This window comes from Pelophylax lessonae, assembly GCF_965119305.1.
Source record: "Pelophylax lessonae genome assembly, chromosome: 9".
In the NCBI taxonomy this organism is placed as follows: domain Eukaryota; kingdom Metazoa; phylum Chordata; class Amphibia; order Anura; family Ranidae; genus Pelophylax; species Pelophylax lessonae.
Genome location: NC_138776.1, coordinates 36107539 through 36120450, shown reverse-complemented (window position 1 = coordinate 36120450; position 12912 = coordinate 36107539). Strand labels below are relative to the sequence as shown.

The 12912-nt window shown below is 42.2% G+C and overlaps 1 protein-coding gene across 1 annotated transcript in view; it reads right to left on the bottom strand.

Annotated features, from left to right (window-relative positions):
- Positions 1-307: 307 nt before the first annotated feature.
- The window catches only part of LOC309563050 (rap1 GTPase-activating protein 1-like), a 183085-nt gene continuing 170480 nt past the window's right edge, over positions 308-12912 (bottom strand). The window contains exon 19 of the mRNA XM_082267332.1: positions 308-660. Coding sequence (XP_082123458.1) covers positions 643-660 — 18 coding nt within the window. The 3' untranslated portion in view covers positions 308-642. The remainder of the gene's footprint in view (positions 661-12912) is intronic.

Genomic DNA, 12912 nt, shown 5'->3' with positions numbered 1-12912 from the left:
CCAACTGTTCCTGTTCATCTGTCCAGCCTTTGGGTGTTCATGTCCACCTTTGTCTGTTCCAGCTTCTGTTACATTCTCCATAATATCAAATAAATAAAAAATATATCATAAGTGGTGGACCCTCCTTATAATGGGCACATCAGGTGAACTCAGAGGTTTCTTCAATCAAGTCCACGAGTGATAGAAGAAACTGTATCCAACACTGAGATAATAATTTTAGGTGGACTGATCCTTTAACGTGGAATTCATTATTCAAAGACTGTTCTCCATTCTACATAATGGTAATGAAACTCATAGTCCTCTGCTATACAGTCAAATATTATATCTTTTACTACAGGAAAATAAATACTCTTTTATAATTAAATACAGATTTTTGTCAATAAATATTTCATGTGAATATTAAGAACACTAAGGAAATTTGAATCCATACATGCAGAAAAATAGATATTTGATATTCTTCTAGATTCACACTAAAACCAAAGTGACATTTCTAAAGGACAAGAGATTCTGGGGACAAACCCTCAAAGACTGACCCCAGCCATGAAATAGGGAGCATTGATGACTATTTAGATGTGTCTGAGAGGTTCAGGACTTGTGTTATACAGAGAGTCCCCAGGTCTCTTGGGATGGCATCATCGGCTTTTATTTCAAGGTGTTGTCCTGTCAAAAAGAAGAAAAGGTGAACGTCAAGAAATGGATAAGATCCTTATAAATGTAGCATTTATTATTTATAGAAAATCTGACAAAAGACCATACTTGAGACATTGGGGTGGATGTACAAAAGGATTTGTGCATATAATCGGACATGGATCCCACATGGACAAGCAAATCATATGTACAGGAATGTATGATGCACGCAAGAGGTACATGAACAAGCATACATATAGAATATATACATGGAATTTACTAACAAGGGAGATGTGTACACATCAGTGTCTGACACACACCATCTAAGCCTTGGCTTTCCTTAAATATAAATGTGATTTTCTCAAATGTATTTGTGTCTATTCAGCCATTTTATTTCTATGTCCATAGGTTGTGACATATGAGCAATGTTTTTGTCATCATTACACTGTGTGCCTAAGCTGTGTGATGATGGTGAGTCCAGGGGTGTGCCACTGATACCCTGGGATCACAAGAATGGGTAGGATGATGTTTAGCCCGGAGGGTGGGGTGGGGGTGCCATTGTCTGGGATTACAGGAAGGGGTTGGATGATGTTGAGCCCATTAGTTGTGCCATTGATAGACTGGGCCACAGATAGTGGTTGGATGAAGTTAATCCCATGGGGTGTGCCACTGACAGTTTGGGATCACAGGAAGGGATTAGATAATGTTGAGCCCACAGGTGTGTGTTGATGGCCTGCGATAACAGGAAGGGGTTTGATGTCGTTTAGCCCACAGGGGTGCCATTAAGAGCCTGGGATTGGAGAAAGAGGTTTGATGAAGTTGACCCCAGATGGTGGTGTGCCATTCACAGCCCGGAATCACTGGAAGGGATTAGATGATGTTGAGCCCACGGGCGTGCGTAAATGGCCTGGGATCAAAGAAAGGAATTAGATGACGTTTAGCCCACATGGGTACCATTGAGAGCCTAGGTTTGGAGAAAGAGGTTTAATAAAGTTGATCCCAGGTGGTGTGCCATTCAAAGCCTGGGATTGCAGGAAGGAATTAGATGATGTTGTGCCCACGGGTGTGCGTTGATGGCCTGGGATCACAGGAAGGGGTTTGATGATGTTTAGCCTACAGGGGTGCGATTGACAAACTTGGCTCACAGGAAGGGATTAGATGATGTTGAGCGCAGGGGTGTACATTGATGCCCTGGGATTACAGGAAAGGGTTTGATGATGTTTAGCCCACAGGGGTGCCATTGAGGGCCTTGAACCACAGAAAGAGATTGGATAAAGTTGATTTCAGGGTGTGTGCCAACAAAAGCACAGGCAGGGGTTTGGATGATGTCGATCCCAGGGGTGTGCTATTGACAGCTTTGACTCACTGTAAGAGGTCGGATGATGTTGAGCCCACAGGGTGTGGCATTGGCAGCCTGGGATCACAGAAAGGGATTGGATGATATTGATCTCAGGGGGTGTATCACTGACAGCCTGGGATAACAGGAAAAGGTTGAATGATCCTGAGCATGTGGATTAAGTCATTGATAGCCTTGGATCTCAGGAAGGATTTGGTTAATGTTGAAACCACAGTGTGTCTATGACTGCCTTGGATTACCAGAAGGGGTTGAATGATCTTGAGCCCAGGATATGTGTCATTGACAGCTTTAGATTATAGGTAGAGGGTGGATGATGTTGAGCTTACTGAGTGTGTCATTGACAACCTGGGCTCACAGAAAGTGGAGTGGGAAGGATTGGTTAGAGTGAAATTTGTAAGGATTCGAGGGGGAGGAAGACCCAAGGGAGGAAAAATATAAGCAGATTAAACGTCATTTTTAATACGTGGTTCATCCCTTTCAAAACGTTTGGGCTGCTTTAACACAATTTGTCTTTAGGCACATTATAGCTTTGCATTGAAGGTTAGGGATAGGGGACAGTTGGGGGGGAGAGGGGGGCACCATAAGGTCTTGGCTCCTGATGCTCGGCAGAGAAATGTCCAACGTCTACTGTGATGGACTGCCTGGTACTCCGCCTGGGTGCCTCCGCCAAGATACAGCTTCCTCCACTCTGGAACCAGAATATAGTAATTTTACCCCAAGCATTAAACAGAGCGAATGTAGTGTAATACAGGACTAACTTTATTGAACAGAAACACAGGTTTTTATACATTTAGGCCAGCGGCACTCTGCCCTGTTGCCAGCACTTCAGCTGGGAGGAAGGGCTTCACTACAGCAAATTGTCGCTGGGGAAAGGGGCCACCTGCCCTGGCTCTCTGGAGCTCTGGAATTGTTATCGATGCTGGGCAGTGGTTGGTGGTACTCTGCCCTGATGTCAGCACCTCTGCTGGGGACCCCACATCCTCCGCTCCAGCTGGCTGTTGGGGTGGGAGGACGCCTTTCTCCTCTCTCAAGACTCTTAGCTGTTGCTGAGGAGGGAGAACAAGAACTGCCACCTTTTCTCCCTGGGCTCCCAGATCTGCTGCAAGTGCGGGGCAGAGGTCTTGGACCCTTTGTCCAGTTGTCAGCGAGCTGAGAGTTTGTCCTTCTCTGCACTGGTCTGACGCTGAGGAGAGGGGCCAACTTCCCCAGCTCCCGGGAGCTCCGGAGGTGTTGTCTGTGCTGGGCAGACGTCTGTGGCCAGTGCTTCAACTGGATAAGTTTGTTGTAACTCCACCGATGCTGCTGGCATGAAATTCCATGTCCCTTTTGGTGGTTTGAAGGAAAGTTAGCTCAAAGAAAGAGTTCTGGCGCTACTCCAACAGGTAGTTTCCTGAAAATATCATGCAAACATGTAAAACACAAATATCCATAAAAACACTGTTCGCCCAATCCTAGGTATTGGATAGCTTGTAGATGTGATGAGGAGAAATTAAAGGATGGCGCTCAGGTGTGTTAATAGCTGATAATTACCCCAAAGGAGACATAGATAAATGATCCAATAAAAGTTTATTCCATGAATCCAAAGATAAAAAGCAATGTGTTAAATGAGTGATTCCTCCTACCAGTCCATGAAGTCTCTGTATATCACTGCTGCCTCAGCACGACTCCCTGATGTGAATCCCAGGGAAAGGAGAAAGCTGGCAGATGGAGATGGCATAGAGAAGCGGGTCCCAGCGGAGATAGGGGCTCACACGGTCCGGTGTGCGGCCGCTTCCTGGACCGGAGCCCACGCTGTGCTACGCTGATGTCCGCTGTGAGCGCCGAGGGATCGCACACTGATGACGTCACCGCTATCAGCGCTGTCAGCCGAGTGTGTGTCCGCGGCCGGCGGGGGAATCACCTGAAGGACGGGGAGCTTGGAGGAAGATGCTCGCTCGCTTCTACAGAGCCTCCCGATTGCCACAACGACATGTTTCGCTACATTGGTAGCTTTGTCAAGTTGTGGCAGGAGGCAATCGGGGGCTCTAAGAAGCCAAATGATGGGTGGGGTAGGCTAATTAGCCAATGAGAAAAAGCCCCACTATATGTTAATGAAGCTACAAAGTGCTGATAGAAAAATAAAACAAAAGAAGAAAAATATATGTAATAATTATAATAATAAATATGAAAAAATATGAAAAAAATATAAAAAAAAAAAAAAATACATATAAAAATATATATATAAAAAAATTAGTTTTGGAAAATGATGAATAAAAAGTTTTAAATCTTATAGATATTAGTGTTGGACATGTTGGAGACACAGAATGCTTCATGGAGGTAGGAGCTTGTTAATACAAACATTGTCATATGTATAAATAAATAATCCACTCAACATACCAAATTGTATACCCATATGATGATATATACATACATAGCCCTTCTACCGTCGTTGACAGACCATAAGGGACATCATAGAGAAATATGTGGCTATCAATATGACCTAGAAATAAGATAATAAATAAATGGGTGTATACCCTAACTTAAAAAACTCTCCATGACCACCTGGGTCTTACCGTATATTCGCAGGCTTAATATTAAAATACCAAAAAATATATATAAATAAAAATATTAAAAATATTACACCAGCAGATTAAAAGGTTAAAACCTACATTTAGACAAGACAATTAACCTCTAGTTCTTCATTGAGGCCTTGGGGCGCTAGACAATTGAATTTATAAATCCAATAAGTCTCTCTTTTGCATAAAAGAGAGAAACGCTCATTTTCAGTCAAAGTACCTTTCGGAATACTTTCTATTGCCATGACCTCTAATTTCCTAAAATCCTTGTTATGGAACTTTAAGAAATGACGTGGGACACTATGCTTGTTGCATCCCTTGTGGATGAATCGGCGATGTTCTCCTATTCTTTTACGTAATGTCCGCATAGTGCGACCCACATAAATCAATTGGCATGGACATCTTAATACATATATCACAAATTCAGTAGAGCATGTGATGAATTGCTTGGTGTAGAAGATGTCATCCCCGTTTTTGATGGAGGTGCAAGCTTGCACTATGGATTGACAAGTCAGGCAACCGCGTTTCTTGCACTGATAGGTGCCAATGCGGTTGTCAAAATAAAACCTGATGTCATTGGAAGCTCGCACCTGGGGTTTAAGTTTACTTGGGGCTAAGATGTTTTTAATTGTGCGTGCCCTTTTGAAAGTAACCTGTGGTACTAAAGGTAAATTGGGACCTAATCTACTGTCAAGATGAAGAATATTAAAATGCTTCTTGATAATGTGTGAAATGGCCCTATGTTGATCATTGTAGCCAGTTATGAACCTAACTGTATTTTTGTTGTTATTGTCGGCTTGGTTGCGTATCTGAGTCGATTTAGGCTCCAAATGTGATCTAAAAGCCTCCTCAACAAGGGTTAATGGAAACCCCTTGTCTAGGAAGCATTCCTTCATTCTGGTTCCTTGATCACAATAATCCGTTAATTTGGAACAGTTACGCCGGAGTCTATGAAATTGACCCCCTGGGATGTTACGTTTCCAGGCGGGGTGATGACAACTTGCATAATGTAAGTATGAGTTGCCACTGGTGGATTTTCTGTGGTCATGGAGAGTTTTTTAAGTTAGGGTATACACCCATTTATTTATTATCTTATTATCTTATTTCTAGGTCATATTGATAGCCACATATTTCTCTATGATGTCCCTTATGGTCTGTCAACGACGGTAGAAGGGCTATGTATGTATATATCATCATATGGGTATACAATTTGGTATGTTGAGTGGATTATTTATTTATACATATGACAATGTTTGTATTAACAAGCTCCTACCTCCATGAAGCATTCTGTGTCTCCAACATGTCCAACACTAATATCTATAAGATTTAAAACTTTTTATTCATCATTTTCCAAAACTAATTTTTTTATATATATATTTTTATATGTATTTTTTTTTTTTATATATATTTTTTTTTTTTATATTTTTTCATATTTTTTCATATTTATTATTATAATTATTACATATATTTTTCTTCTTTTGTTTTATTTTTCTATCAGCACTTTGTAGCTTCATTAACATATAGTGGGGCTTTTTCTCATTGGCTAATTAGCCTACCCCACCCATCATTTGGCTTCTTAGAGCCCCCGATTGCCTCCTGCCACAACTTGACAAAGCTACCAATGTAGCGAAACATGTCGTTGTGGCAATCGGGAGGCTCTGTAGAAGCGAGCGAGCATCTTCCTCCAAGCTCCCCGTCCTTCAGGTGATTCCCCCGCCGGCCGCGGACACATACTCGGCTGACAGCGCTGATAGCGGTGACGTCATCAGTGTGCGATCCCTCGGCGCTCACAGCGGACATCAGCGTAGCACAGCGTGGGCTCGGTCCAGGAAGCGGCCGCACACCGGACCGTGTGAGCCCCTATCTCCGCTGGGACCCGCTTCTCTATGCCATCTCCATCTGCCAGCTTTCTCCTTTCCCTGGGATTCACATCAGGGAGTCGTGCTGAGGCAGCAGTGATATACAGAGACTTCATGGACTGGTAGGAGGAATCACTCATTTAACACATTGCTTTTTATCTTTGGATTCATGGAATAAACTTTTATTGGATCATTTATCTATGTCTCCTTTGGGGTAATTATCAGCTATTAACACACCTGAGCGCCATCCTTTAATTTCTCCTCATCACATCTACAAGCTATCCAATACCTAGGATTGGGCGAACAGTGTTTTTATGGATATTTGTGTTTTACATGTTTGCATGATATTTTCAGGAAACTACCTGTTGGAGTAGCGCCAGAACTCTTTCTTTGAGCTAATTGTCTACAGTGTGGATATACTGTTTGTTCTACGGCAGCTCTCCTAGTGGACTTCCTGACATTCAGAGACAATTACCCCAGTGAATATTTACGCACATATCAGACATTCAGGCGGGCGCATTATTTGTGTTCTGCATAGTTTCAGAGTCTCCCAGTTTAACAGTGTTGATCAAATTACTAGTGCTGTTATTGTTGTTTTGTTGTGTTGTTGCTTTTTTGTGTTTTGTCCTTTGTTGTTTTGTTGTGTTGTTTTGTTGTGTTGTTGCTTTTTTGTGTTTTGTCTTTTGTTGCTTTCTTCCTCCCCCTTTTTTTTTTTTTTTTTTTTTTGTGATGGCAACCGACAGGTCATCACGTTTGCAGGCCATCTTTGAACAGGTCATTTCCACCTCAAATGAGGCGACCACGGATGTTGGGGATGATATGGAGATGTCTCACTCCACCCACCAATCCCCCCCACACTCCGAGGCCTTCGAGGTCGAGATGAGACAAGCATTTTTTAAATTACAACAGGCAAGACAATATGAGAATACCCAATGGTGGGATTTATCTTTTCTTACTAAATATATAGAATTAGGCATTACCCCTAGAGGGTTAAGAATTAAAAAACAATGTAGTTTCTTAGATGAAGATTTGACCAAAGAATGGCGTTTCTTAGCCGAATTTTGTACCACCAAATGGATTAAATTAATTATTCGGCAAAGAGAGAGGAAATTGCAGTCAGCTCAACAAACAGTCTTGGATAGAACTACCACAATCCACAAGTTTGAGTCCTCTTGCCTATATGCTAAATGGTCTAGTACATTGGAAGATAATATTAAGCGTCATGAGGATAATTTAGTAGATGTCAAGACTAAGAAATTGGAACGTGACATATCGGATTACAAGAATAACCGTATATTTGAGTGGAGGGAGTCCAAAGAGAAAAAGACATATAAGAATCCCACTATCCATAATAACAATGCCAAAACCCCTATCTATAGGGCAGACAAGGGCAAAAATAAAAGCAGAAACAAGAAAACATTTAATAAATACAAGGGAGGGTCCCAAACAGGTCCTCTACCAGTTCAATGTCCCCCCCATTCAGGGCCGAAATTGGATCCCAAGACTGCATTTGCAGCATTGAGAACCCTTGAGCCTATTGTTATTAAAGATGTGAGTGACGAAACACCTTCTCAACAGCCCCCATCAAATACTATAACAGCCATTTCTACTTCTCCAATAAATAGTAGTATTCGCATCTCTATACCTATTCGAAACCGCTATAGCCCATTGGCCAGGGACCTTGACGGTTTCATTAGGGAAGGTGGGCGACCCAAATTAACAGGTACCATCACCATGGACCCTATATCCAGCTCTGATAACAACAACACAGAACCGGATTTTCAAATGCGGGCTCCAAGGGGAGCACCAATAGAAAAAAGAAAAATAGAAGAGGTAGAAGAGGAGGATGTCGGATTAGGGAACAACAAGAAAGAAAGAACAGAGTTAATATAGACCATGGTACCATCAAAATTTATAATCTATCATCCCATGTGTTGACCGAAGTAGAAACATCGGTCCTCAGGAAAGGTCTAGGTTTTTCACCGTCCACAGGGCCAAATGAATTTAACTTATTTAAAGATTTGAATAGATTTGTCCGCCAGTTAACAATAAAAAGGCATTTTGCCAACAACCAGGCCAATGGGTTATTAGCCAATTCAGTTGAGGTTACTTCACCCCAACTGACGGGAATTGACCTTCCGGCCATACTTGATGAGGAAGCGTTACATATATTAGAAGAATTATGGACGGGTGATTCTTCCTTAGAATTATCAGAATTATTATTGATGGATCCTGAAGTACGCTTTAGTAGCCTTAGACCTAGCTCGTCCTTCAATCCAGTCCACTCAAAGGGTCCATATATTGAGACCTACTACCAGGCGGTATACAGAGATCTTATTAAACTCTGTAAATCCCCTAGGGACACATTTCACAGTAATCTCAGTAAAACGGAGAAGTTAGCTTTGAAAGCCCTCACTAGCAATGAGGGCATCATTGTAAAGCAGGCTGATAAGGGAGGTAGTCTGGTTGTACAGAATAAAATTGATTATCTCAGTGAGGCCAATCGACTATTGGCCGACACTGAGACTTATATCAAGTTACCCAGTGATCCACTTCCCAAGTACAAACTTGAACTCAAATCTCTGGTCGAGAGTGCGTGGCACCAAGGTGTCATTAATGACAAAGAGAAAAAATTTTTACTTCCAGGAGAAGTCAGTACTCCGTATTTTTATCATTTGCCAAAGGTACACAAGTCTTTAATACAGCCACCAGGGAGACCGATCGTGGCAAGTACCAATAGCTTCACAAGCGGCATTTCAAAATATATAGACTTCTTCCTTCAACCCTTGGTGTGTCAACTGCCCTCATATATCAGAGACTCTTCACAAGTACTTGATGCTTTAAAACCTTACATATGGGAAGATAATTATATGTGGGCCTCTCTTGACGTTACGTCATTATATACTTCCATACCACACGAAGTAGGACTTCAGGCCGTTACATATTTTTTGAGTCACTCTGGTTCCTTCAATTCATTGCAGTCCATATTTTTAGTGGACTGTATTGAATTTTGCTTACGTCACAATTATTTTTCATTTTTGGACCAGTTTTATTTACAGATCAAGGGTACCGCCATGGGGGCCAACTTTGCTCCAGTATATGCCAATCTGACCATGGGCCTATGGGAAGAGCACCACGTCTGGCAAAACAATCCTTTTGCCCAATATGTCGTCTTTTACGGACGATATATTGATGATGTTATCCTCATTTGGAGTGGCGACAAGGCAATGTTTGATGCATTTGTGGCACATTGCAATGCCAACTCGTTGGGGTTGTCCTTTACATCCGTCATCGACCCCAATGAGTTGTTTTTTCTAGATTTGGTGCTATCCCATGAAGGCCCAAACATTATTAGTAAGAACCACAGAAAATCCACCAGTGGCAACTCATACTTACATTATGCAAGTTGTCATCACCCCGCCTGGAAACGTAACATCCCAGGGGGTCAATTTCATAGACTCCGGCGTAACTGTTCCAAATTAACGGATTATTGTGATCAAGGAACCAGAATGAAGGAATGCTTCCTAGACAAGGGGTTTCCATTAACCCTTGTTGAGGAGGCTTTTAGATCACATTTGGAGCCTAAATCGACTCAGATACGCAACCAAGCCGACAATAACAACAAAAATACAGTTAGGTTCATAACTGGCTACAATGATCAACATAGGGCCATTTCACACATTATCAAGAAGCATTTTAATATTCTTCATCTTGACAGTAGATTAGGTCCCAATTTACCTTTAGTACCACAGGTTACTTTCAAAAGGGCACGCACAATTAAAAACATCTTAGCCCCAAGTAAACTTAAACCCCAGGTGCGAGCTTCCAATGACATCAGGTTTTATTTTGACAACCGCATTGGCACCTATCAGTGCAAGAAACGCGGTTGCCTGACTTGTCAATCCATAGTGCAAGCTTGCACCTCCATCAAAAACGGGGATGACATCTTCTACACCAAGCAATTCATCACATGCTCTACTGAATTTGTGATATATGTATTAAGATGTCCATGCCAATTGATTTATGTGGGTCGCACTATGCGGACATTACGTAAAAGAATAGGAGAACATCGCCGATTCATCCACAAGGGATGCGACAAGCATAGTGTCCCACGTCATTTCTTAAAGTTCCATAACAAGGATTTTAGGAAATTAGAGGTCATGGCAATAGAAAGTATTCCGAAAGGTACTTTGACTGAAAATGAGCGTTTCTCTCTTTTATGCAAAAGAGAGACTTATTGGATTTATAAATTCAATTGTCTAGCGCCCCAAGGCCTCAATGAAGAACTAGAGGTTAATTGTCTTGTCTAAATGTAGGTTTTAACCTTTTAATCTGCTGGTGTAATATTTTTAATATTTTTATTTATATATATTTTTTGGTATTTTAATATTAAGCCTGCGAATATACGGTAAGACCCAGGTGGTCATGGAGAGTTTTTTAAGTTAGGGTATACACCCATTTATTTATTATCTTATTTCTAGGTCATATTGATAGCCACATATTTCTCTATGATGTCCCTTATGGTCTGTCAACGACGGTAGAAGGGCTATGTATGTATATATCATCATATGGGTATACAATTTGGTATGTTGAGTGGATTATTTATTTATACATATGACAATGTTTGTATTAACAAGCTCCTACCTCCATGAAGCATTCTGTGTCTCCAACATGTCCAACACTAATATCTATAAGATTTAAAACTTTTTATTCATCATTTTCCAAAACTAATTTTTTTATATATATATTTTTATATGTATTTTTTTTTTTTTTTTTATATATATTTTTTTTTATATTTTTTTCATATTTTTTCATATTTATTATTATAATTATTACATATATTTTTCTTCTTTTGTTTTATTTTTCTATCAGCACTTTGTAGCTTCATTAACATATAGTGGGGCTTTTTCTCATTGGCTAATTAGCCTACCCCACCCATCATTTGGCTTCTTAGAGCCCCCGATTGCCTCCTGCCACAACTTGACAAAGCTACCAATGTAGCGAAACATGTCGTTGTGGCAATCGGGAGGCTCTGTAGAAGCGAGCGAGCATCTTCCTCCAAGCTCCCCGTCCTTCAGGTGATTCCCCCGCCGGCCGCGGACACACACTCGGCTGACAGCGCTGATAGCGGTGACGTCATCAGTGTGCGATCCCTCGGCGCTCACAGCGGACATCAGCGTAGCACAGCGTGGGCTCCGGTCCAGGAAGCGGCCGCACACCGGACCGTGTGAGCCCCTATCTCCGCTGGGACCCGCTTCTCTATGCCATCTCCATCTGCCAGCTTTCTCCTTTCCCTGGGATTCACATCAGGGAGTCGTGCTGAGGCAGCAGTGATATACAGAGACTTCATGGACTGGTAGGAGGAATCACTCATTTAACACATTGCTTTTTATCTTTGGATTCATGGAATAAACTTTTATTGGATCATTTATCTATGTCTCCTTTGGGGTAATTATCAGCTATTAACACACCTGAGCGCCATCCTTTAATTTCTCCTCACCGGTTTGAAGGAAAGGCCAGCTGCCTCCTATCTCAAGAAGGCTGAAGCTGCTGTTGGTGCTGGGAAGAGCTCAGCGATGTTCTGCCCTGATGCTAGTTCTTTTGCTGGAGGCTCACTGGAATGTTCCCCCTCAGCAGTAAAGTCTATTAATTCCCCAGTCTCTGGAGCTGGTGGCTGAGGATAGAGGTTCACTATCTCCTCTCCCTGAATCTCAGGAAACACTGCATTGCAGGTCACTGGGGCATGCTGTTGAGCAGTGTGGAACAGTCCTTTTCTGCTCCTGTTTTAGTTCTGACACTTGCATTATTAAAAAATCCAAATCTTCTTGAAATCCAAGAATGTTGAGAATATCCATTTCCCTAAAATCCTGGATGTCATATTTCCGCCAATCGGCTGTACTTCCAAAGTCCGGATCGTCCTGGATTCTCTCAAATAATAGTGTTTGACCGTCAAAATCTCAGCATCCTTTCAGCCATGGACAAACTTGGGTAGCGTACCAATGAAGCACTCAGTATCCTTCATCCAACATCACCTTGATGCAGACCAGACCTTTCAGTCCAGTCATCCATTCCTCCTGGGGCTGCTCACCGAGGAAGGGCACCCGTAAGTCCCGCTGGTGCCAGTATAGCTTCACCGGGGTAGCAAGATCCTTTCTGCAATGCTCTTGCTCCAACTGTAGGGCCTCTCCATAGCCCCTGGTAAATTACATACCTCCACGCCAGTGCTTCCTGTACAGAACCAGGTCTGCCAAACTGGATGCGCTCCTGCTGCATCCGCCGGTGAAACTCTGCTTCCATCGCTGTGGGAAATAGCGCCACTAGGCAGTGGTCTCTGAAAGATGTGTCGTAGAGGTAGTTTGGAACTGCTCTGTAGGGAGAAAGCAGATCCCACAGCTGCCAACCAAATGTGATGGGACCACCTGGCGCCCTGGCTGTGTGTCTCTGCCAAGATACAACTTCCTCCCTTCTGGAACCAAAATATAGTAATTTTACTAAAGCATTAGACAGAACCAAT